The 27139-nt window shown below is 36.9% G+C and overlaps 1 protein-coding gene across 1 annotated transcript in view; it reads right to left on the reverse strand.

The window, feature by feature from the left end:
- GYS2 (glycogen synthase 2) overlaps nucleotides 1-27139 on the reverse strand; it is a 49751-nt gene that overhangs the window by 15616 nt on the left and 6996 nt on the right. The window contains exons 2-11 of the mRNA XM_038576155.1: nucleotides 24104-24285; nucleotides 20122-20313; nucleotides 17710-17892; nucleotides 12562-12706; nucleotides 10023-10140; nucleotides 9720-9840; nucleotides 7291-7397; nucleotides 6307-6366; nucleotides 5306-5384; nucleotides 4412-4525 (exon numbers count right to left, since the gene is read on the reverse strand). Coding sequence (XP_038432083.1) covers nucleotides 4412-4525; nucleotides 5306-5384; nucleotides 6307-6366; nucleotides 7291-7397; nucleotides 9720-9840; nucleotides 10023-10140; nucleotides 12562-12706; nucleotides 17710-17892; nucleotides 20122-20313; nucleotides 24104-24285 — 1301 coding nt within the window. The remainder of the gene's footprint in view (nucleotides 1-4411; nucleotides 4526-5305; nucleotides 5385-6306; nucleotides 6367-7290; nucleotides 7398-9719; nucleotides 9841-10022; nucleotides 10141-12561; nucleotides 12707-17709; nucleotides 17893-20121; nucleotides 20314-24103; nucleotides 24286-27139) is intronic.

The following is a 27139-nucleotide window of genomic DNA, read 5'->3' on the forward strand; positions in this document are numbered from 1 at the left end:
TCCACTTCTCCTGCCTACTCTCTCTACATGATGAACTGTTATCTTAATGATAAACCCCCACTTGTCAGTCAAGATCTAGCTAATGTGTCATCCCTTTTATAAAATATTATCACGTCTCTAGGCAGAGATAAATCCTTCATTTTCTACTTCCATCAAACTCTGTTTACACCTCTCTTCTAAAAGTTATAGAGTACCCATTGTATGTGCCGGGCTAAGTACAAATAAAAGGTAACATATATTATGTGCCACATACCATGTCCCCATGGTCTGCACTAACTGCAGCATCTATTATTTATTTAAGCCTCACCACAATGCTGGGAGTGGGGGCCTATTTTACCACCATTTTACAGATGAGAAGGTTGAGGTACATTAAGTCAATTTGCAAATTGATTAAGTGTCAGAGATCAAAAGCCAGACAAAGAATCTTGATTGACAGCCTCAACTGCCTCCCCTCTGGAGCAGCTACAGCAGCTGCCCTAGCCTATGGACCTGGCAGAGATGGATACTGTGCTAACTCATTTCTGCATAACCAATGACTCTTTTAATGGGCAACTGTTGTTTGGAAAATCTCTACTCCTACTAATAGGAATCCCTATTAAAATTATTGCATTCAGTTGCTCATAGAATAAGGTACCCATCTGCCTATCAACCTGAAACTGGTAGGTGAATGAAACACATGAAAGTAAAACATAAAGGAAAAGTTCAGGTACAGGGAAATGATAAATGTGGTAATGTTAATATATTCAAAGTAAGTCAACAGTAAACCACAACACATGCACACACACACGGATATCTTTTGTATTAAGAAAGGAAGTACTGGAAAATAATTCTGAATCTGTGTTAGCTATAGATTGTACTGTTGAAATTTTTTTTTTTTTTTTTTTTTGGTGGGCACAGGGGTACATGTGCCTCTGTGTGTGTGTGTGTGTGTGTGTGTGTTTGTGTGTTTCCTTCCCCTAACTGACCAGTCACATTAGTAGTCTGCTTTTTCTCTTTATGAGTCACTACACAGTGCTGCTACGTGTGTATATTTTTCATTTATTTGTTAATTTTTATTAATTCTAGTTTTTGTTAATGATATTTGACTTTCCTTTTGGAAAATAAAGGTTGAGAGGTGTTTAGAACTGGGTTGCAGTCTGTGGGCCTTTCCTCCTCATCTTTCCTCGCCTCTTTCCAAGGTGTTTGACTACTTCTCCCTGCCTGCTTTTGTTTTCAATCTCTATCCTTCACAGGCATTTTCGCTGATTAAGTGTTTTCACATCTAATCCTGTCTTGGTGTCTGCTTCTCAGAGGATGAAAACTGAGAAAATTTATTTTTTTTAAAAATATTGTATTTATTCATGAAAGACACAGAGAGAGAGAGAGGCAGAGAGGCAGAGAGGCAGAGACACAAGCAGAGGGAGAAGCAGGCTCCATGCGGAGAGCCCGACGCAGGACCCGATCCCAGGTCTCCAGGATCATGCCCTGGGTCAAAGGCGGCACTAAACCGCTGAGCCACCGGGGCTGCCCCAAAACTGAGAAAATTTGTATGAAACACATTCACTGCCTCAAAAACTCACAGTCTCACTGGAGGGATAGACATACATATTTTAAAAATGCAAATAATCTGGAGCGATGATTCCTATATTTGCAGTAGATATAAAGCATCTTGAGAATGCAGATAAGAAAGCAATTGTTCTGCTTGGAGTAGATGGATGCATGTTATGGACCAACACAAGGAGGAGATGACTTCTAGGTCAGATCCCAAAGGAGCTGTTAGAATGGCTGAGATAAGGCACTTCAGAAAGGGAGAGTAACACCAGCAAAGACACAGAGGGATGAAGTATTTAACATACTTAGGAAATAATGTACTTGTCCATTCCTGAGAAATTGCTTCACTGTTACCATACTTTAAAACACAAACAAACAAAAAACACATAGATCAGCAAAGCATACTTTGTTTAGAGCTCCCAATTTCAAGGGACCTTCCAGGCTCAATCTTCCCAAGAGCAAAGAAAGCATGAACCACAGGTATGGCTCCATGCCCCCTATTCCATCTATATTTATTGTACAGATTACATGCCAGACACCAGACAGGTCCTCAGGGAAGAGCTGCAGATTTAAATGCAAGTGTGACATGCAAAGTTCTGTAAAACAAAAAGCTACAAGAAAATAATAGGCTTTCTTTCCACCACTATTTCTGTTCCAAGAGAAAAAAAAATGGAGAAGGACTGGTCTAAACTACGTGAGAATGAGGTCAAGTTAGTGCTGATACACAGACGTGAGGTAAGTGTCTGCAGATCCAATCATGCTGAAAAATGTAAGGATGGAGCACTCTTGGGAGATACATCTCTGGATTTCCAAGGAAAAATTTGTAGCCTATTGCCTATCATTGGATGTGTGCTAGGGGTAAAAATTTTGGAAATGCAGAAATGCAAATGAGTAAATAAAAGTCACCCATAATTCTATGACACAGGGAAATATACACACATATGTGTGTGTCTGTGTACACATGCATGCGTGTGTGGAGAATATATTTTAAATGGATGGGATAGCATTGCATGGGACATCTTGTACACAGCTTGTATCATTTAATTCTGAACTATGAGCTGCTACTATCTACTACCATGAAAATTTCTCCTGCCTTGATTTCTGAGATGTTTTTCTCTTCTAATTCTTGCTCTTTTTTTTCTCGACTTTTCCTCCTCTAATCTCCTCTTCAATCTTGAGGTTTTCTTGGGTCAACACTTTTCTCTGCTCATTCAGCCTGGTCTTCCAGCATGGCAGGTATCCCCTGTTGCCCCTGCACTGATATAGCTCCCTTCATGATTGCCCTATGTTTTCTTTTTTTTTTTTAATATTTTATTTATTTATTCATGAGAGAGAGAGGCAGAGACACAGGCAGAGGGAGAAGCAGGCTCCATGCCCGACGTGGGACTCAATCCTGGGACTCCAAGATCATGCCCTGGGCCGAAGGCAGGAGCTAAACCGCTGAGCCACCCAGGGATCCCTGCCCTATATTTTCTAAGTACCTATGAAACATCTCAACTTGAGTAGCTCACACATAACTCAAACTCAATCTACAAACACTAAAGTCAATTCATGATGCAGTCCTCAAGCCAACTTCTGATAAAATCATTCCTTAGTTTTTAGAAAGTGTTGACTAAATACAGAAGCCAGGAGGCTATGATCCTTGCCTTCTCCCTCTTTTTCCCCTCCCAATGAGCATTGGTCACTAAGTTTGATCTTTTCTATATGTAACCACCTCTCCCATTATTCCATCCTCTCCAACACTTCTGACATGGCCTTTGTAAGGGCCCCTTATCATCTCTCACCTTCCTGTAACAGGAGGTCCATAACTTGTCTCCCTCTACCACATGCATTCACAGCTATATCAAGGAGTGAATGAAAGGTGAGGGATGAATTTACAAGTAGACTATTGTTCCAAGAAATTTTGCAGAGAAGAATAGAAAATACCAAAACATTTTTAAAAATCAAGAGAAGACCAGGTTAAGGCAAAGTTTGTTTGCTTTTTAATGCGAGAAAATTTAAGAAATATTTGTAGACAGCAAGGGAAGGAGCTAGTAAACCTGCTGTATAAGGGAGGGTTAAAAAGGTAAGTTTCCCAAGAATGTCAGAGGGAATGAGATCCCAGAGCAATCCTCAGAACCTAAGTGAAAAGAAGTAAGAATAGGCCAAAATCTTTATTTGAGGGTCACTGAAGGTTTATAACTCATTGAATTCTCAGGTCAACTGCTAAAGGTGAAAGAAAGAAGAAAAAGTGGGACCTTTGAAAAGATTGGTAAACTCTTATGACAATGTGATCTGGAATACTGGTGAATGGAATGGAGTAGAGATAAGCAACTGTCTGTTCACATGTCCCTTTTATGTCCCACACCTAGCACTGTGCCTGGAACCCAGTACACCCTCAGGACACATCACAGAGGCTAAGCTCCACAGTGGCAGAAACCAGGTCTTATTCACACAATTCACACTGTGCTTAATCATTTACAAACTCAAGCATCCAAACAATGAATTGGCCTGTAGAAAATTCCATAAAAATATCATTAGCCACATTCTCTGAAACTGGAGGCTTCTCATAGTATTCCCTTAAAGTTGAACTTTATCAGGAAAAAAGAAGAAAATTCATATTCATCTCAGAGATTCACTAATTAAAGTAATTCTTAGAATATATTCATATCATTAAAAATTAGGCAATTTCCCTATTTTTACCGGCAATATTGTACAATGTTGAGAATGATACTAAAACAATCATTATACTTTAATTACCCAAGACAGGAAACAGAATTATTTTTTTTTTTGGAAATATCATTTGATAGGTGTCAAAACAAACCTAGGAAGCTTCTAATAAGCTCTGAAGAAGTATATTCTATATCCTTCTGAAGTGCCCTCTGTAAACAATTAGTTCTACCTTGACTCTGTCTGAGCGGCTGTTGAAAAGTCCAATCCGTCTAATGGTGCTGAGGATGGGATCAGTGGAGTCATCAATCATGTTGTGAGTGGTCACTGGAGGCAAAGACTGTCGCTGAAGTCATAGAGGAAAGAAAATGTCAATGGTGAAAAGAATTAATAAGTGTGACTAATGTCAACAGTAGGTCATTGGCAACATGTCAACCAGTCTTTATGCCTTCCATCCTGTGGGATGACACTAATGATGATGACTAAGTTTTGCGTGGGTTCCAGAGAAGGATAATAGGTTGAAGAACTTTCTTCAGATATTGTGAACACATGATACTTTTGTTTCTCACCTGCAGCCACTATAAGAAAGGCCTACACTTCTTGACTACTTTTAGGACTTGTTTGGAATGAATGTGCCTGAAATCTTAAGATGAACTCCTCTCCTGGATCCTTCTAGCAAGGCTGTCCTCTGACGGCACCTGCTGCCTCACTGTTATGACAAGATGTCGGCACATGCCTATCTTGCATTTTTGTAATGTCCGCTCAACCGAGAGATATTCACCTTTTCTCTATCATGACTCAAAATGCCATGCTTTTTGAAAATTTTAGGGACAATTTTGTTGCCATTGCAATATACACAGTTTTTCAAAAAGATATATTGGTTTCTTTCTAAAAATAGAAATTTTTAAAGTGGATACAAGATAAGTTCCATGACATTTTTTAAAGGAGCCCTGAGAAGCACTCATAAAAGAAAATAAAGCAAAGTTATCATTTAGGTGAATGCATAAGAATGACTTCTCTAGTTCTCAGGTTTATACATTTTCCAAGCTGGCTCATTCCAGTAAATTAAAATATTGATCTAAATAGATTTGAACAACCTTGGGAAGGGATGGGCACTCTTTGTTACCTGAGTTGAAAAGATGGCTCTTTTCATAATTGTTACATCATCTCGATCCAGAATATTGTTCATGTCAGGAATTTCTCCTCTGTGGGGAAAACAATGTTCATCATAAAATAAAAATAACTGGCACTAATTTAATGCCACGTATGTGTCAGACAGCGTTCTGAACACTTTAAAAATAATTATAAAGCAAACATGATTTCCTGATGAAGCTCATAGACAAATTCCTAAAACATGAAGAAGTTTGATAAAAAAGCAATTTCAATAGCATCAATGAAAATTAAAATTCATTTTTAAAGTATTAGCGTTAACCATCAGAAGGAGAATCTCACTATATTTTGCCTACCCTTGAGTACTATGTTCTAAAGTGGACATAACTATCTTTCTTTATGTGACATAAAGATCTTTAAGTGACATAACTGGTAAAAGGAAATGATGCATGCCTGCCATCGTCAGTCAGGACAACAGAGCTTTCTCTTCATATTATAACATAATCTATATATTTTATATATAATCATTATTTTGTAATACATTTTAGTTAGATTTGATTAGATTTTATACATCTATATTTCATTTATTTTATTACATATTTAAATGTTTATTATTCATTAAGTAAATATAGGTTAATTAACATTATTTAATGTTACTAAATATTTTAATTTAATATATAAGTAAGTGTATTTAATATATAAAGTCAACATATATTTTGACTTAAAAAACTCATGAAATCTTCCTCAGTTTCGCATTAATATATTAACCCTTAATGAGAGTTCCATTGAATTAGAACCTATTTGCACATGTGAATATGTTCTCATTTGTACAACCTATCTTAAGAATTTGTCAGATGACGGATAAAACAAGATCTGTTCACGTGATATAATACATATTCAAAGGCTACTCATTCCTTTACATCTGGATTAAAAGAAATACATTATAGCATTTAAGTTGTTAAATTTGAATAGGGGAACCCTATAATATTTGAAGTGTTAAGTACTCTCAGCACCTACCTTAACAATGCATCATAGAGTTTCTTTCCAAATTTTTCCTTTACAGAATGTGCAATGTCCCTGTATGAATTGAAAGATTTTTAATTTAAATAGGGTCCCAATTCAAAATCTTTGTTTGCCGTGGCCATGCTGATGTTTTGTCGTTATATTCTTTGAAATTACAGACCTCTTTTGTAGAACCTCCTCTACTGTGTTTCCTAGTTGCCAGTTTAGCTTGAGTTAAAATCTCCAGAGCTGAGGCACCAGAACACCCTGAGCAGCCCACAGAGCTTGACATTTTTTGACTTGATGAAATTAGGGCAAGTGTGGACAGCAGGGCGGGGGAGTGGATGGAAGTATAGGTGTAACAAGATGGGTAATTCATTGATAATTGTAGAATCTGGGCTATGGGCATGTAGGGAGTCATTATACAAATCTCCTTATTGTGGAATTCACATTAAAACATTTTAATGTGAATTTCACATTAAAATTTTCACATTAAAAATTTTTTTTCACAATAAAATTTTAAAAATTCAACCCATCATTAAAGATTGCTGCAGAGGCTTTATCCGTCCATGGTGGCTCATTCCAAAGTTTTTATAGTAACACAGTTTGATAGGCACTACATAATCTAACATAGTAGCCTATAAGAAGAGAAACAAGTATCATTTGCGCTTAATAATCTTTACTTATTTTTTTTTTTTTTACTTATTCGTTTGTGAAAGAGAGAGAGAGAGCAGGAACGGGGAGTAGATCAGAGGGAGAGGGAGAAGCAGACCATCTGCTAAGCAGGATGTCAATCCCAGAACCCCAGGATCATGAGCTGAGCTGAAGGCAGACACTTAAGTGTCTTGTGCTATAATCATTGTAAGGCTGTCCAGCACTCCTTGTGCTATAATCATCATAAGGAATAAAACAGTTCAAGGAGATATATCAGAAATTATGCATGTCAAAAAAATCTCTTTACACTTATTGCTTGAGAACATTCACAAAACATGAGATTACCATAGCTGTTTCCGCACTGCCTGGCCTTTCAGTGTTTCCACGTTGAAATTATTTGTCTTGGCAGGCATAATGAAAAATACCACTACCGTGACGTCACTTTTATGCATCTAATGAGGAATTAGGAAACATAACAAGTCAACTACCAAAGATAAAAGAAAACGTCAACAGATAGACTTTAAACTTTAAAAAGTATATAGTGTTTTAAATCATCTTTAAATAAAAGGAATACTTATTTATGATTTAGAGACATTAAACCCACTTTCCTGAAGCTTACTCAGAAATTTAAATCTGGCTTTCAGTCGAGAACTGCTGGTTAACAATTTGAAAATTCAGACATAAAATATTTTCATTAAGCAGCTAAAATATATAACAATGGCTAGTGATATCATAGTGCTTTTCTGTGGTTAAAAAAGTCACATCAATCTGAGCTGTCTTTAAAATTTCATATTGGAAAATTAATGGGAGTTTGGCTTTATTTCATTCTATTTTTTCTAGTTTTTATTCACTTTGATTTGCACAAAAAGAGTATTTAAACTTTCCTGTTACATGTCTTATCATAATGCTACATTTTGGTTTTTTAGTCTTAAAGTCCAGGAACAAGCAAAGGAAAATGTGCTCAGCACTTCTGGTGTGGCAGGCACTGTGCTGGATGCTTTAAATGCATAACTTAACCCCATCCTCACAATAACTGTGCACAATAGATGGCTCTCTTTTCATCTTACTAACTGAAAGAGAGGCATGAGGGTATCAATTGTCTAAGTTCCTACAACAGATTATTGGTAAAGTTGGGATTAAAACTGGTGTTTTTTGATTCTATACTCTGTTTGCTTTCCCCCTTCCCTAGTATGTCTCAGAAGGAAATGATATATCCAGTCGTGAGAATGGAAGCATAAACTTACTTAAAACCGTGAACATATGAATGAACATATGAATGTTCATATGAATGTAGTCTGGAAATGACTATCTCCAAAGTGTGGGCACCACATACTCTGTGGCCCCTTCAAGAGTCTATTAATTACGTTCTATTTTAAAAATCTATGGAAGTCATAGAATAGGAAACTCTTCAAGAGAAGTCAATGTGCTATGAAAGAATAAATGTACTATATGAAAGAGAATACTTTCTCCAAGTATAGTAATTATCGTTGATGTCTAGAATAGCAATTGGCTTTTTTTCATATTTAAAAATAAAGTGACTATTTAATAAATGTATAGATAAATTGATTAATCATGTCCCTAAACATGATATATGTTTGACATAACTTTGAGTCCATCTATAAAGCTTGTTGAATAGATACATACCAGGAAATAATGGAATAAGATTATTGTAGCCTATTCTAGAATAATCTATGTGGTCTTCAGTCCTATTTTAGAGTTTGATTTTTATTAATGTATTATTTCCTTAGTAAGTGGTATCAGTGAATCTTTTAGTATACTTGGTGCGATATCTGCTCTAAGGCAAAAATAAATTTATGTCCAAGGAAAAATATTAACTGGAGAAGAGTATGAGCTCAGGAAAGTTTAAATTGTCTTGGTATCTCAGTAAGATTGAAATTCTACACTGGTCTCCCGTAGCTTATTGTTATTTATTCTATATCTACATGATAGGATTAGAATATAAGTCAATAATTTTAATCACTAGCTATTACATGGTACCATTTTGTATAGTTGCTTCTATTGGCACAGGTTTTACTGCTGGCTTAATTGGGAAGCTATATTAAGTCCCACCTTCCTGAGCAAAAACTGAATCTGCATGAAAGTAGGAACCTCCTTTCCCCTCCTTGTTTCCATGTGGTGGGATATCTCCTGGTCTCATAGTTGAAGGCTCTTAATCTTAGGGAGGGGGTATGGCTGATGAGTAGGGAGAGGAATAGTTTGTGTATGACTGCCCTGATGTACGGAGAGAAATTGTTTGGTTGCCAGCTAGATGGCACAGGTTCCTCTGAAGGCCTTCTTTGGTTGAAGGAGGACAGCAATATGGTGAGATAGCTAGGTCTAATAGTAAGGTCCAATATCCGGAAGCCTATTGGTGCCATATACCAAGCCACATCTTCCATTAAAGTCTTTATCAGTTTTAAAGACATCAAATTTTGTTCTCCATTTGCTTGACTTTTTCATATTTATCTTTCAACTGGTTAACTCTTGGGACAGGGGAAGGAATGTTGTAATGTCATATTAAAATATATCACAATAATCTTGTGGTTCTCTTTTTAAAATACCTGATAACATAGGCAGATAAACAAATGAACAACGTGGTGATCCCAACCTGTAAATTGAAAGACTAGAGCCATTTTTAAAATAAGGTTGACATTGTAAGTGTTCACAACCACATATCTCTTGGAAAGTTCTTAAGAAGCCAGAAAGTTCTTTACTTCCCACAGAAGAAAGTCCTCCTATAAAAGTATCATGTGGCATTACTAGAGCATTCTTACCCTCAGCAGAAAATTAAGCCTGGATAAGGCTTCTAGGAAGATGTCAGCACCTTTGTTTGAAAACTCATATCTCCCAGCAATGAAAAGGAACAAAGTCTTTTCAAGATCAAAGTCCAGATGACTAAAACAAAACAAAACAGTTTCAAATGAAATAAGGCAACAGCAACAAAATGTACAAATGAATTCTGTTAAAGTTCAAAGAGAGCTGGGAAAGACAAACATTTACTATAACAGTCTTGTTTTCTCTATGCCATAGGTCCCCAAAACACACACTATTTCTTTTTTAAATAAAGAAAAGCATACCCGTAGAAATGACCTCGAACAAAATCTTGGATCCTGGCCTTGTACATGGCATGTAGATTTTGAAACTCATGTACTGCCGAAAATTTCTTAACACTCAAGCCATTTGGAGTAACTACATCTGGAAAAGCAAAAATAATATCATGGCAAAAATCTTTTGAGAGAGGGTATCATTGTAGAAAAATAGTTTGTTTAGATACATAAAATTAGATGTCTCTTAACACTTCTAGTTTCTATCATAGAACCAAAAATTCATAAAACAGCACAATAAATTATTGAAATAGGAAATTAGGAGTGAGTGACCAAAATAACATTAACTAGCACAATGAAACATCTAATTAAAAGCACTAATAATGATTATTATAGTTTTCATTTATTGATGTCTTATTATTGCTCGTAATACTCTAAACACTTTACAGTGTAACTCATTTAATCCTTGCAAGAACCAATGGAGCAGGTGTTCTTATCTGCATTTCCATAGGCACAGAGTTGTTAAGGTATCCGTCCAAGAACACAAGTGTCAGAAGTAGAATCCATGTAGTCTCCCTCCACATGTTGTGTCTTTAACCATGCTGTACACTAAACTACTTCTTAGCATCTTATTTTGACCAAAAGTGTGGGAAATGTTCTGTTCACTTGGAAAATTGGAAAGTCATGTCTTTCTTTCTAATTCCCAGAAGAGCTTACTCAAGTAGGAGGACATGTTTGGTTTTCAAGAATAATTATTAGTTTGTGACAAGAAAGATAGAGACTCTTCAGAGTACAAGATGGGAACTACCTAGTGACTTGAATACATGGGCTGCTGCATTTAGTAGCAGCAGAAACAAATTAAAATTTAAAAAGAAGCTATATAAAAAAAAAACCCGTAACACATGGCAATGGGCATTTTTGCAAAGGAGATTTGAGCTAAAATTATAAATATGCCATTGTTTTGAAGGATATTTTACAGTTAACAAGCTATCTTTTGAAATGATTCAACAAAATCAACCCAGGCTTCTTGGTCAGTTTTCTTAAAAACAAGAACAAACTGCCATTCTTCTGCTTTTTTACTAAGTAATTGGACAAATTCTATACTCCACAGCAGAGTCAATTTTAGGTTGTCAAGGTTTCTAGTGAAAGCCCTCATGTGAATAATTCCTATAGTCTTATCAGGATAGTAAACAATCCCCTCTTATAATGTATTTCTCTTTCTGAAACATTATATAGTGCTTAGTTTGTGCTAGATGCTAGTGTAATTGATAAATATTAATTTAATTTTTATAAATCTATATGAAGTAAGTTATTTTGCTATCCCAATTTTACAAGTGAAGAACTGATCTATAGAGAATTTAAGCTATTTGCACAAGAACAAGAAACTACAAAGTAACAGAGATAGGTTTTAAAACCAAGGCTACTTGGGGGCACCTGGTTGGCTTAGTCAGTTAAGCATCTGATTCTTGATTTTGGCTCAGGTCATGATCTCAGGGTCATATGATCCAGCCTAGCATCCGGCTCTGTGCTGAATGTGGAGTCTGCTTGAGACTCTCACTCTCCCTCTGCCCCTCGCCCCGTACTCTCACTTTCTAAAATAAATAAATAAATCTATAAAATAAAATAAAACCAAAAAATTTAAGACTTTAGTTAGAGAGAGAGAGAGAGAGAGAGAGAAGGAGAATGTGCATATACATGCACGAATGAGGGAGGGACAGGCAAAGAGGGAGAGAAAGAAACTCTCAAGCAGATTCCCAGCTGAGCGTGGAGTCCTATCCAGGCTCCATCTCACAACCCTGAGCTGAAATCAAAATTCTTTGGCTTAACCAACTGAGCCCCCAGGCACCCCTAATTTAGCCTTTTTGTATCCCATGGAACATAAAAGAAAAATGGACACTGCCAAAAGTTTCAGAGCTGACATTTTTATTCTACAAGTGTGCATACATACTGACCCATCTGTTTAGACTCCCTCCTGTGGGAGCATTCTGATTGTCCAGAATCAGAATCAATCTTTAGGCTGGGTATCTACCTCTAGACCAATCAGCTGTGACCAAGTGATAGAATCATGTTCTATGAACATGCCTTTCAGCATTGTAACCTCTGGTAGGTCTGGGGATAGCTCTCAGAAAAGCTTTCAAAGTCACAGGGGAAGTAAAACAATAAGTTTCTACTAAATAGAATCAATGATGCAATGTCACAAGATGTAGGGCTGGAATATTCTCACACAAATTTTTGATATTTTTTTGTAATTTTGTTTCCTTAAAATAGAAAAGTTAACTTGCTTTACACACAGCAGGTCACTGTGACAACCCTAGAGCATAAGCCCATTTCTAGCATAACCGATTTATTCAACAAGCACAGACGGAACACTACTATGTTCTGGATATAGCTCAGTATTGGTTTTGCAACAGAGCTGACATTGAGAATTAAAATATGTGCAAAGATTTGGGTGGTAGCAGTGAATGTCATTTTTCCTCTATTAGTTTATACTTTTTTGTTTCAAACAAAAGTTTTAGACTCCAATGTCATTTAGGACTGAAAGGTGGGTGACGAATTCAGAGATAATAATTACCAGGCTTCCTCTTTAGCATATGTTCTGCTTCTATTGCAGTTATTTCAGATACTGTGGTGAATACATGAGCACAATGGACAGAGGCCCGCTCCATGCAATACCGGTGGTAAATCTGCCTTTCCCCAGCCTCTTTGTCTATGTTAAACTGTTAAAAAAAAAAAAGAGAGAGAGAGAGAAAGAAGAGAAGAGAAAAAGAAAGGAAAAAAAAAAGAAAAAAAAGGAAAGGAAAAGAAAAGAAAAGGAAGAAAAAGCAAAAACACATATACATTTGATATACATTTGCTCATATAATCAATCCTTGACAAACATGAGGGTTAGGGGCATGGACCCCTGGTGTAGTTAGAAATCCCCATTTAACTTTTGACTTCACCCAGCACTTAACTACTAATAGCCTACAGTTTACAGGAAGCCTTACCAATGATAAAAAACAGTTGATTAACACATATTTTGTATGTTATGTGCATTACATACTGTATTTTTACAGTAAAGTAAGCTGGAGAACAGAAAATGTTAGTTAAGTAAATCATAAGGAAGAGACAACACATTTACAGTACTATAATATATTTATTGAAAGGATCCATATATAAATGGACCCGCACAAGTTCAAACCTGTGTTGTTCAAGGACCAACTATACTGATCCTTCTACACAAGTGAAACAAAATCATATATTATACATATTGTTTTTCCTCAATTCTGTGTAAAGTTTTATAACCACAAAAAAGTAATAACTTTTTATTAAACCTATTACTAAATGCACAGTTATGCATGCTTTAAAAAGTATTATTCACTTCACTTCTAAACTTCTTAAATAGCTTCTAAACTGCTATTTAATCCCTTAAGTAAATAGTTTTACTTTGCTATAATTACATAGAATTCTTAATTTTTTGGTATTTTAATATTTACTTACCTTACATCTTACAAATATTGAGCTAATTTCTTTCCCCAAGGTCCTTATCATATTTTTCCAATAAACAAAGAAACAAAGGTGACATTAAGCTCTATATTGAAAATAAGGATAATTATTATCACTTTAATTGGCTGGTGTGTTAGATTGTGCAATCATCCACAAGATATCCTGGGTACCTTAACTTAAATTAAAAAAAAAAAAAACTTCAAAAACCAATAAGCCAAGCACCAAACAATTAATTAAATAGTTGGCAACAGTTGTGGGCTTTTGCCATATTGCTTAGCTGAACATTATGTCTCACATAGCTGCAGATGAAACTACCAGTGTTTAAGAGAGAAAAGTGTATAAGGTTACTCACATTATATTAGCAGGGTGCATTCTCTAATAAAGATCCTTAGAAGCTCAACACTGGATCAGGCTCTCTTCTAAGCATGTATCATATTTCATCCTTATAAACCAACTGTGGTTTGTATTTTGTCTTCATTTTATGCAGGGGAAAATTGAAGCTTGTAAAGGTTAGGAAACCTGCCCAAGATCACATTCCTATTAAGTGTCTTAGCAGAGCCCTGAACTGATACCAAATCAGGCTGACTCCAAGCTTGTGCACTCTTCTGCTTTTCTATCCTTTAGACTCCGGTTCAACCAACAAGTCAGTCCCAACGATTACTGCACCATATACTGAAATAGACTGAAAAAAAATACTGAAAAATACTCATTATATGATTCTAGAGATTACAACAAAGAAATTCCTAGAGCATTCTATCTTAACTGTAATATTGTAATATTTCTGTGAAAATGTTTGAAACATGGCTCTCTATGGCATCCATAGATCAGCTGAAGTTATTTATCCTAAGAGCTCTATTTGACTGGTCTCATTTATTCAACCAAATCTCTCATTCAACCAACATTTGTTGAGTAATTTATTGTTTCTGTGGCCTTCAAAGAGCTTATAGATTAGTGAGAAAACAGGTTAAAATTAAGTAGAAATGAGTAAGTGCCTGAGGAAAGCATAGGATCAGAGTGGGACTGATTCACACTGGCTGAGAATAGAGAAATGTATCTCTTACTATGCAAGTGTTCATATCGTCAGTATCACCTTCAGAATTTAAGACTTTCAAGGGCAAGGACCATAACTTATTAATCTTTGTACCTCCAAGTTGATTGGATGAATAAAATGGCATTTGGACCAGGACATGAAAGTTTAATTTGAGGAAGGTTATTTTGGATTGAAAAATTAGCTGCCCTAAAGAACACATATATTAAGTCAAATAGCATGTGTAGGAAATAGCATCTGATATGACTGCAGCAGTGGTATAAGAGAAGATGACAGACAAGGCTAGAAAGCTGGCCTTTGTCCTATGTACAATGAAAAGGACCGAAAAGGTTCATTTAATCATATGGTAAAGACAGCTTATGCATAGGAAAGATAACTCTGGAAAAAGTATGAAATGTTTTATGCTTAGAAAAGTGCCTGGCACATGGAAAGTGCTCAATACCTTTAGCTGTTGTTACTATGATTGTTATTGGTTTTATTGTAGAGAGTAATAAGATTTCACATATGGGACAGCATTTAACATCTAGACATTTAGAGATAAGAAAATAGGATTTCTAAATGAGTAAACCAAGTATTCAAATATTTAAGGGAAGGACATATTTAAGCAAGGAAATATTTAAGCAGAGGCCTGGTGAACCTGTGAAAGGTCTCAATGAAGACAGGCATGTGCCTTTTCTTGGTCCCATGGTCCCTCTTACCATGCAGGCCTATGGTATGCATGGCCACACCTGTGGTTTACGGCAATTCTAGGTGTTTATACATGTTGTCCACTTTTCCACATGCATATGATAGTCTGTTAAAATCTGTCTGGGGGGGCACTTGGGTGGCTCAGTTGGTCAAGTGCCTCCCTTCAGCTCAAGTCATGATTGCAGAGTTCCAGGATTGAGCCCAGAACTCTTCTCTCCCTCTGGTCCTCCCCCCTCCTTCGTGCATGCTGTCTCTCTCTCAAAATGAATAAGTAAAATCTTTAAAAAATTAACTATAAAATCTGTCCGGTAATTCCTAACATATAACATATCTGGCCCTGGTTATTTTGACAATGAATCTCACTTTCCTACATTTTCATGTATCTCATTACTTTTTGTTAAATTCAGGAAAGTGTGTATAAAAGATGTTTCATATTGCAATTAGTTTTTGAGTAAAATAATTCTACTCTTTCTCTTTTTATACAAGTTAGGTACTTTCATTCTTGTTCCTATCTCTCCCCCATATTTACTTGCCTGAACCAAAGCTTACTGCAACTGATTCTGGGACTTGCATCAAAGACTAAATTATGACTCATTTCTTATGTTGAATGTTTAAAAAGTTTTCATGCATATATATAATATACACATAATTATATTATATATTATATATTATATATTATATATTTAATTTATTATATAACATCCAAATTCTAAACCTACTGTGAGAATGGGGTGAGGAGGATCTGTAGGAAATGATTATGGGGGACTTTTCTATGAAAAATAATTATGAGTTTAACTCAAAATCACCTGGGTGGCTCAGTGGTTGAACATCTGCTTTTGGCTCAGGTTGTGATTCTGGGGTCTGGGATCAAGTCCCACATCAGGCTCCTTGTGGGGAGCCTGCTTCTCCCTCTGCCTATGTCTCAGCCTTTCTCTCTCTCTGTCTCTCACGAATAAATAAATAAATAATTTTTTAAAAAACAAATCTAGTTCCTAATTACTTGTGATCTCCTAGTCACTCTGCTGGACAGGATATTTTACTAGAATGATGGGTTGAGACTGACTCAGCTCACACATTTCAACCAGTGAAGAGCCTTAAAATGGGAAGATACATCATATTTGAAGATAAAATGGTATAAATACTAACCTTTTGTCCAAGGGATAATATTGTAATATGTAACTACACACTATAATCATTTGTTACTTAGAACAACTAATATTATCTAATGAATTTTATTAGTGGTTTTTATTAATTGTTACTATATAATGGTCTTAGATGTTCTGAAGTAAAATATTTGATACGCCTCTCCAATATTTTGTCTTTCACAAAAATCAAAGTCTATTCTTTTCTAGAAAACAAGATTGCTGAGCTTACCATAGATCAGTGGCTTGACCTTACTAGTGTATCATTATCATATACTGTCAGGAAATTTCCCTTATTTGACTTTCTGATGACTTTATTTTAAATGTACAACTTATGTTTAAAATTTGACCTTTAGGTTAGACTGACCTTTTCATAGGAAAGCTCTCTTTAGGACCACATTTAACATTTGCTCTGCAAATGTTAAAGTTTGTCAGAAAGAGCTTTCCTACACTCAAAACATCTCTGGGATAGTAGAAAAGCTTTCCATTACCATTAACTAAGTGTTCATGTATTACAAACACACACACACACATATTCTGTTTCATAGAATTTTAGAACTTTTTTAAACCACAGAAATCTTTAGAAATCCACTTTCCAAATTCCTAATTTTCCTGACAGTAAACAGAACCCAAAAATGCTAAGTTCATTTGATTGGCAGTATAGATACCAAGTCTATAAAACCCTGACTTTCTGGTATTCAAATGCTTTGTTGATATCACTGACATGGTGATATAAAGGTATAATTTTATTAATCTGACTTAACTGTCAGCAAATAAAAGAAAACGTCAAAACAGAATGACCTTGGTCATAAAGTTGGGCAGTCTTTTAAGATAAGGAAACCCAATTATTTGGTCACCAAGGACCCTGTTTTAAAGAACTGTCTTACTCAACCCACACACCAACTCCACCTATACATCACAGGGTTACAGGAGAAATCTGACCATCTGTTCACTTGAAAGAGAGAGGAAGACCCAGAGTTGTACGCCTAGAACACCGGGTCTAGCTGCCACTCTGAGCTGTGTGTGGATCCAGCACCCTCACAGTGTTTCCTTAGCTTCATACACGGGAGTCCAACCCACTTACACCTGCTGTGCCTCTTTGGATCTTGGCTTTACTGTTCCAAAGTAGATACACATCCAGCCTGTCACCACTACGCTCTACTGCACTCTGACGATTAAACTGCATCAACTCTCTGTCACCTCAAGGGAGGCTTTGTCATGAATGTTGATTCATTAAAAGGGCATTTCTGCCATCTGGTTGGCAGATGGAAATGTAAAGATCAATACTTCTCATCCCTCAGGTCCAAGGATCAGAAAGAAAGGTGGTTGGGTGGGGGAAGGAGGGAGGACTTTTTACCTTATCAAGATGGTTGTAGAAATCAATGTTTGCTGCACAGAGATACCTCCCAAGCAGTGTTGCATGAGTGGTAAATATTGTAGCAATGGGAAGTTTCCGAGCTCGAGAAAGGATCAGCCCAGTTCCTGCCTGCCATTCATGGAATTGGGCAATGACATGTTTCCCATCTGCATGATCTGTCACCTACATCAGAAAAGAAGCATTTAGAAGAGTTGTTGGTAAAGCTTGATCTTGACCATGGCCCACAGCATAAGGAAAGTTATCGTGCCCATAAATTTTTGCAAAATTTAAAGAGAGCTAAGCAAGAAGTATGCAGATTTAGCCAGCAGAATAGTTTTATAGGATTTAGCTGCATGTTCAAAAAGCCCACATATTTTTTTGGCATAATCCTCCCTTTCGGTAATGAATCAGATTTATTTTTGTAACTACAGAGGGGCCTAAGAGAACAAATGTACAGTAGGTACTCAATAAATATTCGTTGAATGGATGAATGGATAATAGCAATAATATCCTTGAAGATAACACTGAGCAGCCGAATCACTGGGCACTACCTACTTACAAACTTCTTTTGAAATAAACAATAAATGACTTCATGTTTTAAGTCAGTCTTATTTGGATTCTTTGTTCTTTGAAGCCAAAAGCACTTTAATATACTATTTTAAGAAAATGGAAATGGGTAGAAGGTTAATGATTTGCTTAGAGGCAAATCCTATTTTAGTAACATGCCGAGGACCCAGGTCTAATCCCAGTCTAGTTCTAAAACTAGACGGGGCATCAGTTTCCCTGCCTCAAAGTTACCTTGTTTCACCCTTACAGAAATTTAATATTTGCATTTCACTACCTTTATGACTGCCTGTTTCCTCAATGAGGGAGCAGAACTGATAATGCAAAACATGCACATTCAGAGAGACTGAGCAGAGAATTGGGAAATGGAGAGTTCACCCAAGAAGGCAGTTCTTGCACTGAGAGGACATCGGTGTCACTTGGAAGGCTGGTCAAGCACAGGTATCTGAGTCCCATTGCCAGATGATCTAATTCTGGGCTGGGGACAGGAGTTTGTATGTCTTTTAAGTTTGCAGCCAATGCTGCTGGTGGTGGCCTATGGAAATACTCTGTGAAAACCACTGACTTAGGCTGGACCTTTGTAGTTTAAAATACCTACTCTTGAAAAAGTTCCTTACAGTAATTAACAGTTGCACAGATCAGTGGTAGCCGAGAGATGACAGCAAAAATAAGGCTTGCTCAAGTGCCTTAGATTTTTGTCAATGTCTTTATTTGCCATTTGAATAAAAAAAATTATGTTTCTGTAATAGCTTTACTTCAGAGAACATTGGGGCTTTCACTTTCTTGCTTCTCTCTTCTCTAGATTCCTTTAGCAGAAAGGATGAGAACAGACACACACATACATACAAGCACACGCATGAACATATACATGCACGCACACATGCACACACAGGCTGGCCTCAGCCCTGGGGGTAGTGGCTCAGGGAGGCAGTTTGCAGAAGAAAAATTGGTTCCACCAACCAATGCTAAAACAAGACTGTTAGCACCCTCACCCTGTTCTCCTATTCTGTCACCAAAACAAGGTAATGTTACTGCCCCTTCACCTTTCCCTTCACCTTAAGGCAGCCTTTTGTGACTATTGAATATGGCTTCATCAGCAAGAAAGGGTGGTCAAGGGGACACACTGCCAACATATAGTTCTGTGATTTATCCTTAGACTATATCCTCACTTTGCTAAGGATGCTCTTCCCTCACCATCTGATTTTTAAGTTAGGCATAATCATTTTGAGGTAATGCAAGAAATGCAAAGAAATCTTTCTGCCATGCTTTGAGAACTTGAGAGCACAGGCTTGGTTCATTTCACAAGAATTGGTACCTAAAGCTCTTGGGACTTGGGCGGACTTGGGGAGGTTTGTTTTTTTTGGGGGGGGGGTATTTCACTGCTAACAGATCCTTCACAACTAAGGAGATCACTTCAACCCTTAGAAAATGATGAAAATATACAAAAGCCACTGCAGTAGCACAAGTACCCATGCATAAACAACACCAAATATTTCAAGCTATTTTTTACTCCCATAAGTCTAGAATTCATGTGCATAGTGCATGATGTATACTGTTTTTTGCTTGTATATATATTACTTTCTATGTATCAGGCAATATAATGGGTTGTTTTATTCTATTTAAATCTGACATGTGGTACATGCTAATAAGCACGATTATTAACCTGTTCCAAAGGCTAGTATTTAGTTAGAGGAAGGCTGAATATTTCCTCAGATTCTTTTGAAGTGTATTAGGACAATCATAATGACGTCATCTTACTTAGCTTAATCTAAAAATCACAGAATCATTGCTGGGCACAGAGCACAATTATGCTTCTCCTCTATTGTATGTCTATACAATAAACTGTACCTCTTTTAAGAACCAGGCAGTTAAAGATCCAAATATTAGCATATCGTTGGCTTCTCGGTCATGATAAGGGATGCCGACACTGCATGCTTCCCAGAGGTCACCCTTCCACCTGTCCAGGTTCCAAGCCGAATAGCCTATGTCAAATAGCACCACGTAAGGACTCCCTTCTATCAGCCATCTTCCAAAGTGCACCTGCCATATTAAAGAACATACAGCTTTGCAGTTATACCAGGGAGAAAAAGGTATTTGTGCTTAGAGTAGATAAACTTTATTTAGAACTCAACAGCAGACAGTGCAAACTATACAGGGAAATGTAGTGGTAACACAAAGCATCTGATATTTGAGCCTGAAGATGGAATGGGCTTGCATCCATTCATCTAAACTTCCAAATTCCTATCTTTCATTAAATTTGGTCATTTTAAAGATGAAGTATCTAGATCTCTGTAATCTCTGCCCTTCTCTTTCTCCTGTGACCTTGAGCTCATGGTTTTAAGATTTAATATCATGGTCTATGTTTTTATGATAGAGTACTAAGGTGAACTACTCTGTATCTTCAACTTGCAGTTGGATATAATGTCTACAATGTTACTTATTTTACTTTATACTAGAAAAATCTGCTAGAAATATCTGTTTCTATAATATTCCATGTTAGAAAAATCTGTTTCTATAAACAAACGTAAATGATTCTCTCATTCCTCCTATAAAAAAAAAAAAAGTGACATAAAGTGTTTCCCAACATGGTTGCTGCCAGGTGTCCTAACTAAATATATTGCCCAAGATAACTGTATCTCTTTAATCTAGCAGCTCAAAGTCTAATCCTGTTTTATTTTCAAATTGAATTTTTATTCCTATTTTATCTTGTGCAAATTTTAATGTATTGGCTATCTCACTTTTTTTCTAATCGTAATTATATAATCACTTGTATATGTAAGTTTTAACTTTCTTTTTGGCCTCTATTTTTTCTGAATGAGTAATTTACTCATTCTTTTGTCTTAACTTTTATTCTATGTTTATTCTCCTATTACATGGTATGCATCTCCATAAATTCGCTTCAAACCCTTGGAAGCTGGCAAAAACTAAGAGCCCTTCATTGGGTACCCAGGCCTCTTTAGTAAACTGGACGTGTCCACATTGCTTAGTCATTGACCCTGTGACTTCTGAATCCGGGGAGCTTACAAGCCCATTTGATCATCACTCTCTTCCATAGGACTCAGAAATGCATGATGGTATCTCTCCCATCTAGCCTTGGACAACTCTGAAAGACCCCCATTAACTGTCAGTTGCTTTCATTGTAATGAGTATTTATCATGGGACTCTTCTCTTCTCAGACTGAGTTTTCCTTTTCAATTGTTTTCTCTTTAGGACATTCCTTGATTTATGTATTCATTCAATGAATAGTTGCTGACTCCTAATATATGATATATGATACAATGAGCTGAGATCATAGAGAAGGATTAACATTAGAATATATAAGCTAGCTTGTTCTGACTTCCATTGAGTCCTTGGCTGTGACATGGAAAAATCCTTACACCAGAAATCCATTTAGAACCATGAGACTTGGGCAGCCCCGGTGGCTCAGCGGTTTAGTGCCGCCTTCAGGCCAGGGTGTGATCTTGGAGTCCTGCGATCGGGTCCCACGTCCAGCTCCCTGCGTGGAGCCTGCTTCTCTCTCTGCCTGTGTCTCTGCCTCTGTGTGTGTGTGTGTCTCTCATGAATGAATAAATAAAATCTTAAAAAAAAAAGATTTAGAACCTTGAGACTTGTCACACCATTATGACTTTCATCTCCCTCTTCTTTCATGAGAGCTTCAAATGTAAGCCCCTTCCAAAGACTCATTCTTTCATCCTGATAGTACAACATGCATCCCTCTCTTACTTTTCTATGTTCTCTACACTACACTCACTATAATTTATTTTCCTGGTGTTCTCTGGGACCTCAAGTTCCCTTTATTTAAATCTTCTGCATCTTAAACTTTGCATATACCATCTTAAACTTTGCATATTTGTAAATCCTGCTACTCATATAGACATCTCAATGAAGGCTCCTTATTTTTTCACCCCCAGAAACTATATTCCTGGGATGAGTATGAAGGAAGTTTGGATCTTTTAAAATCACACTGAAACTTATTTGTGTATAAAGACATTTTTGGAACTTGGTAGTATATTTGGATACTACCTTTCCTTATTCTACTAATCATCTGGCTACCTTTCCACCTTTTTGGGGACAACTTCAGAATCCAGGTTTTTATCCCACACACTTATGTCATAGTTTTCTGACTTTATTGACTTCAAAAAACTTCATGTCCATGACATTCCAGCTACCCATGTTCATGGCTGCATTATTATCCTTGTCAAAACCCAAACTGTTCCTCCCCTGAAATATTCAATCTTAGAATTCTATTCCTTGACCACAACGTCAATGCCCCACTTCTCTTACTCTGTTTCCCCGAGGCTATATACTATTTCCTTTTTCTCTTTAAGATCTCCAGTTCCTATCTCTTCATTTTTTCTCTACACCATCTCCTCCTTTCTGGGTTTGCTTCCTTTCTTATCCATTTCAGACACACTGTCCATCAATTCAATCATTAATTCAGTCAATCACATAGTCACCTCCAGGACTGATGCCACCTAGCCCTGTTTTCTGTTTGAGTGACAGGAGGAAGAAAAATCCTCTCGGTAGTGCTTTAGATTGTGTTCCCTTTCCACTTCTCAATGATCTTTCTCTCTTTGTCCATTTCTTTCGAACTTTTGACTTCTTCCTATCTGCCGGGTATTTCCTTTTGGCATCTAAATGCGATCAGATCTCACATTTAATGAAACACTAATTCTCAAAATAATATCACTCCCAAACTGCTTAATTATCTTTTTTCTTCATAGAAAAATATCATTGCCACAACTTCTGTACCTTTTTCCTAATTGTTCACTCATTCCTAAACCTACTGCAATCTGACTTAACCCTCTTCTCCCTAGAGGCTGTATTTAGCAAGATTGCCATGAATAACCTGAATATTGCTAAACTCAATTGGCTTTAGTTAAATCCTTCATTGACTTAATCCCTCCTTTATACTTGAAACTCTCTTCCCTTGTTTTGACCTATAACTATTATGATAGCAACAGATTACCACAGACCTAGTGGTTTAAAACAACACAGATTTATGATCTTTCAGGTTTGGGAGTCAATAATCTGAAATGGGTCTTTTGGGTTAAAATCAACATACTGGCAGAGTCACAGTCTATCTGTAGTCCTTTGGGGAATCTGTTTCTGGCCTTTTCCAGCTTCTAAAGATTACCTGCATTCCTTGGTTTGTGGCCTCTTCCTCCATCTTCAAAGCTCATCAGGCCAACTTCTGCTTCCATTGGCACATCTTCTTTTTGATTCTAACTCACCTGCCTCTCTTTTATAAAGACCCCTGTGATTACACTGGGCCCACCTAGATAATCCAGAATAATCTGTTCACCTTGCAATTCAAATCTACAAAATCTTTTTGTTATATACGGTAACATATGCACAGGTTCTGAGGATTAGGACTTGCCCACTCTTGATTCTGCATGACTGACTATGTTTCTACTTTCGCAACCTCTGAGTTTTTTATTTTAATGTAGATGTTCTAACATGTTGACATTCCTGAAGGTTTGACTCAATACATTTGCTCTTAATCAATAAACTTCCACTGAATGCTGTTATCAATACCCATAATGTCAACTAAAATTTAAAGACAAATGACTTTCCCCAAAACATTTCTATCCTCTACCTTCTGCTGAACTCCAAACCTGTTATCCTATTAGACACTTCTTGATGGTTTTCACAAGATGCTTCAAGTCTAACCTATTTACAAACAAGTTCATTACCTTTCTCACAAACCTGCTCCTTTTCCCTAGGTAGATAAATAATCTTCCATTGTGAGTTCATGTAAATGGTGCTCTATTCTTCCGTAACAGTGTCCTAGGTCTTGCTGAGTGGAGTGTCAATCAGTAGCCCTTACCTGGCAGCCATGTTTATTCATTGTGTCCACAGCTCTTCTAACAGCATCATTTATAGGTTCACACTGTTCCACCTGAGTCTTCATATTATGCTCAAAATATGGGCCAATCAGAAAATAATTGTCTCCCCATTCATCTGCTGTGGTTTTGGCCTTTGTCTGAATCACAGTATAGATGCCACCAACTGTTAAAAAGAAAAGGTTCCATTTATCATTCAGGTTAGTATTTCACTTTAAGTGATGAGGCATGGAAATGCGTTCTCATTTTTAAGTTAGCATTTAGGATTTATCAAGCACAAGGGTTTATTTAACTTTATAAAAGAAATCTTTTTAAAGATTTTATTTATTTTTTCATCGGAGACATACAGAGAGAGGCAGAGACATAGGCAGAGGGAGAAGCAGGCTCCCTATAGGGAGCCTGATGTGGGACTCGATCCCAGGACCCCAGGATCATGACCTGAGCCAAAGGCAGATGCTTAACTGACTAAGCCACCCAGGCACTCCTCTAAAAGAAGCTTTTTTTTTTTTTTTTTTTAAATTTTTATTTATTTATGATAGTCACAGAGAGAGAGAGAGAGGCGCAGAGACACAGGCAGAGGGAGAAGCAGGCTCCATGCACCGGGAGCCCGACGTGGGATTCGATCCCGGGTCTCCAGGATCGCGCCCTGGGCCAAAGGCAGGCACCAAACCGCTGCGCCACCCAGGGATCCCTAAAAGAAGCTTTTTAAAGGACACACAAATAGTAACTATTTGGTTTAATTCATGCATATTTTAAAGCCTTTTCTGGGTGCATATCATAGAGCAGCAGGTTGACAGCAGCCGAGAAATACAAACATTTCAAGGCAATCTGACAAGATGACTGTAGTAAAGCAGAACTTGGCTTGAAGGTCTATCTACACTGAAGTGTCAAAGTTGGCTCCAACAGCCATTGTCAAGACACACACTCAGCAACTGTAGTCACCTTTTACTCCTTCTCCTACACTGCTCCAAGAGGGGGTTGGGGTATGTTCAAGTAATAGCCACTGTTGAAATTATGAATAAGTCTTTCAAGCTAAAGAGCCACTTACCCTGGAAGGTACCCAACAAGGTACCTTTTGACAAGAGAAAAGAGGTGATAGCATTTAATAGGGGAATACTTGGCCCAACCCTCATGTCAAGCCCAGTGACTCACATACAAATTTTCATGTGGTCTTTCATTTTTCCCCCTCTGGCATTGCTCCCATGACTTTTGAAACACAGAGCTAGGGGTGCCTGGGTGGCTCAGTCAGTTAGATGTCTCCCTTTGGCTTGGAATGTGATCCCAGAGTCCTGGGATTGAGCCCCATGTTGGGCTCCCTGCTCAATGGAGAGCCTTCATCTCCTTCTCCCTCTGCTGCTCCCTCTGCTTGTGCTTGCTCTCTCTCTCTCTCTCTGTAAAATAAATAAATAAATTCTTAAAAAAAATAAAACACAGAGCCAAAAAATACGTATACTCTAGAAAAACATGGATACTCTGGATTCAGCATGTCTACATCTAGAAAATCATTCGGGGAAATAAGAATGCTAAAAGATATGTGTATTAGGATATTTATGGAAGCATTTTCATACTGAAAAATTTGGAACAACTTAAATTGAACTAGTTAACTCAATCTAAGGCTCCATTAGCTCATCTGTTCAGCGGGAATAAAATATTACTTAGTTTAGGGGCAAAAGACAGGTTGTAGCAGCAGTATCACAGACTAGGGCTCATTGAAAAGGTGGTATTTGAGTAAGTATTTAAAAGGGTGAAGAAATGAGGCAAGCAGCTATCATGGGGAAGAACTTTTTAGGCAAAGAGTAGAGTTAGAGCCACGATCCTAAGTTGAAAGCATAGCGTGCAAGTGGAGAGTAATAGGCATTTAAAAGGAAAGGTTTGAGAGGCCACAGCTAGGCAGGAGGACCAAGGAGAAGAAGACCTCAGTAAACTTTGGGAGGATATCTTGTGCTGGCTCTAAGCAACCATCTTGTGTGACAATATGAAAATGGTCTGAATCAATTTCTTGAGCAATTCTCAGTCCATGGGCAATAGGTGAGAAAACAACTCAAGAAATGCTGTGTGAAATTCCAGAGCCAAACAGATCCTGGCACCAATCTTTATTTCCGTTTCCTAGAGTGATTTTATTACTTGTGTATTAAAAAAAAAAAAAGGTTCCCATTTTTACTATGAGTTTTCATAAGTTATTTCAATTCATCAGGATATATAGGTCGATAGCAATTGCATCTCTTACATTGTTTCAGTAATTTAGGCTTTAAATAGTAAGTCATACCAATAATCACAATCTATGGCCAAAAGCTAGAATTTGCCATCTGCAAATTTTTTGTTAAGCCCAAACCACTCAAAATATACTTTGTGATAAATTGCTATTTAAGAGATAAGCCACAAAATGCAAATGTTGGCACTATTATATAAGTAATAAGATTCATTAATTCATAAAATGGTAGAGTTAATATAACTCACAACATGCAATTATTACATGCAAACAATTTTAACATGAGCCTACATAAACTTACCGTCTTTAAGAACTTCATGTCTAAGAAAAGACTTTGTGATTATGGAAAATTTAAAGAAACTTAAAACTATCACTTGAACAAAGAACGATAAGAACATTCAATCACAACTCAGATGGCAGGTGATGAGAGCAGCATGGGACATGTGAAGATGATTTGTAAACCCTGCAAGCAGAGGCTTCTAGACTAGACCAGGAAAAACGTGATTCACTTACGTAATCAATAATGAATCTGAGGCTACATAAATTGATGCCAGCATCAAGTATGCCTAAATATTTCTCCAAATTCCAGAAAATTTTATGAACTGTCAAAACCATTTGTTGAGGAAAACAAATTTAGAGAAATAATTTGCAAGAACAATCAAAAGATTTTTCTTTAAAGTATATATGAGTCACATCTTAGCAACATATTTAAACATATATAAGCTTTTTTTTTTAATTTTTTTTTTATTTATTTATGATAGTCACAGAGAGAGAAAGAGAGAGAGAGAGGCAGAGACATAGGCAGAGGGAG

The sequence above is a fragment of the Canis lupus genome, chromosome 27 (assembly GCF_011100685.1).
Source record: "Canis lupus familiaris isolate Mischka breed German Shepherd chromosome 27, alternate assembly UU_Cfam_GSD_1.0, whole genome shotgun sequence".
In the NCBI taxonomy this organism is placed as follows: Eukaryota; Metazoa; Chordata; class Mammalia; order Carnivora; family Canidae; genus Canis; species Canis lupus.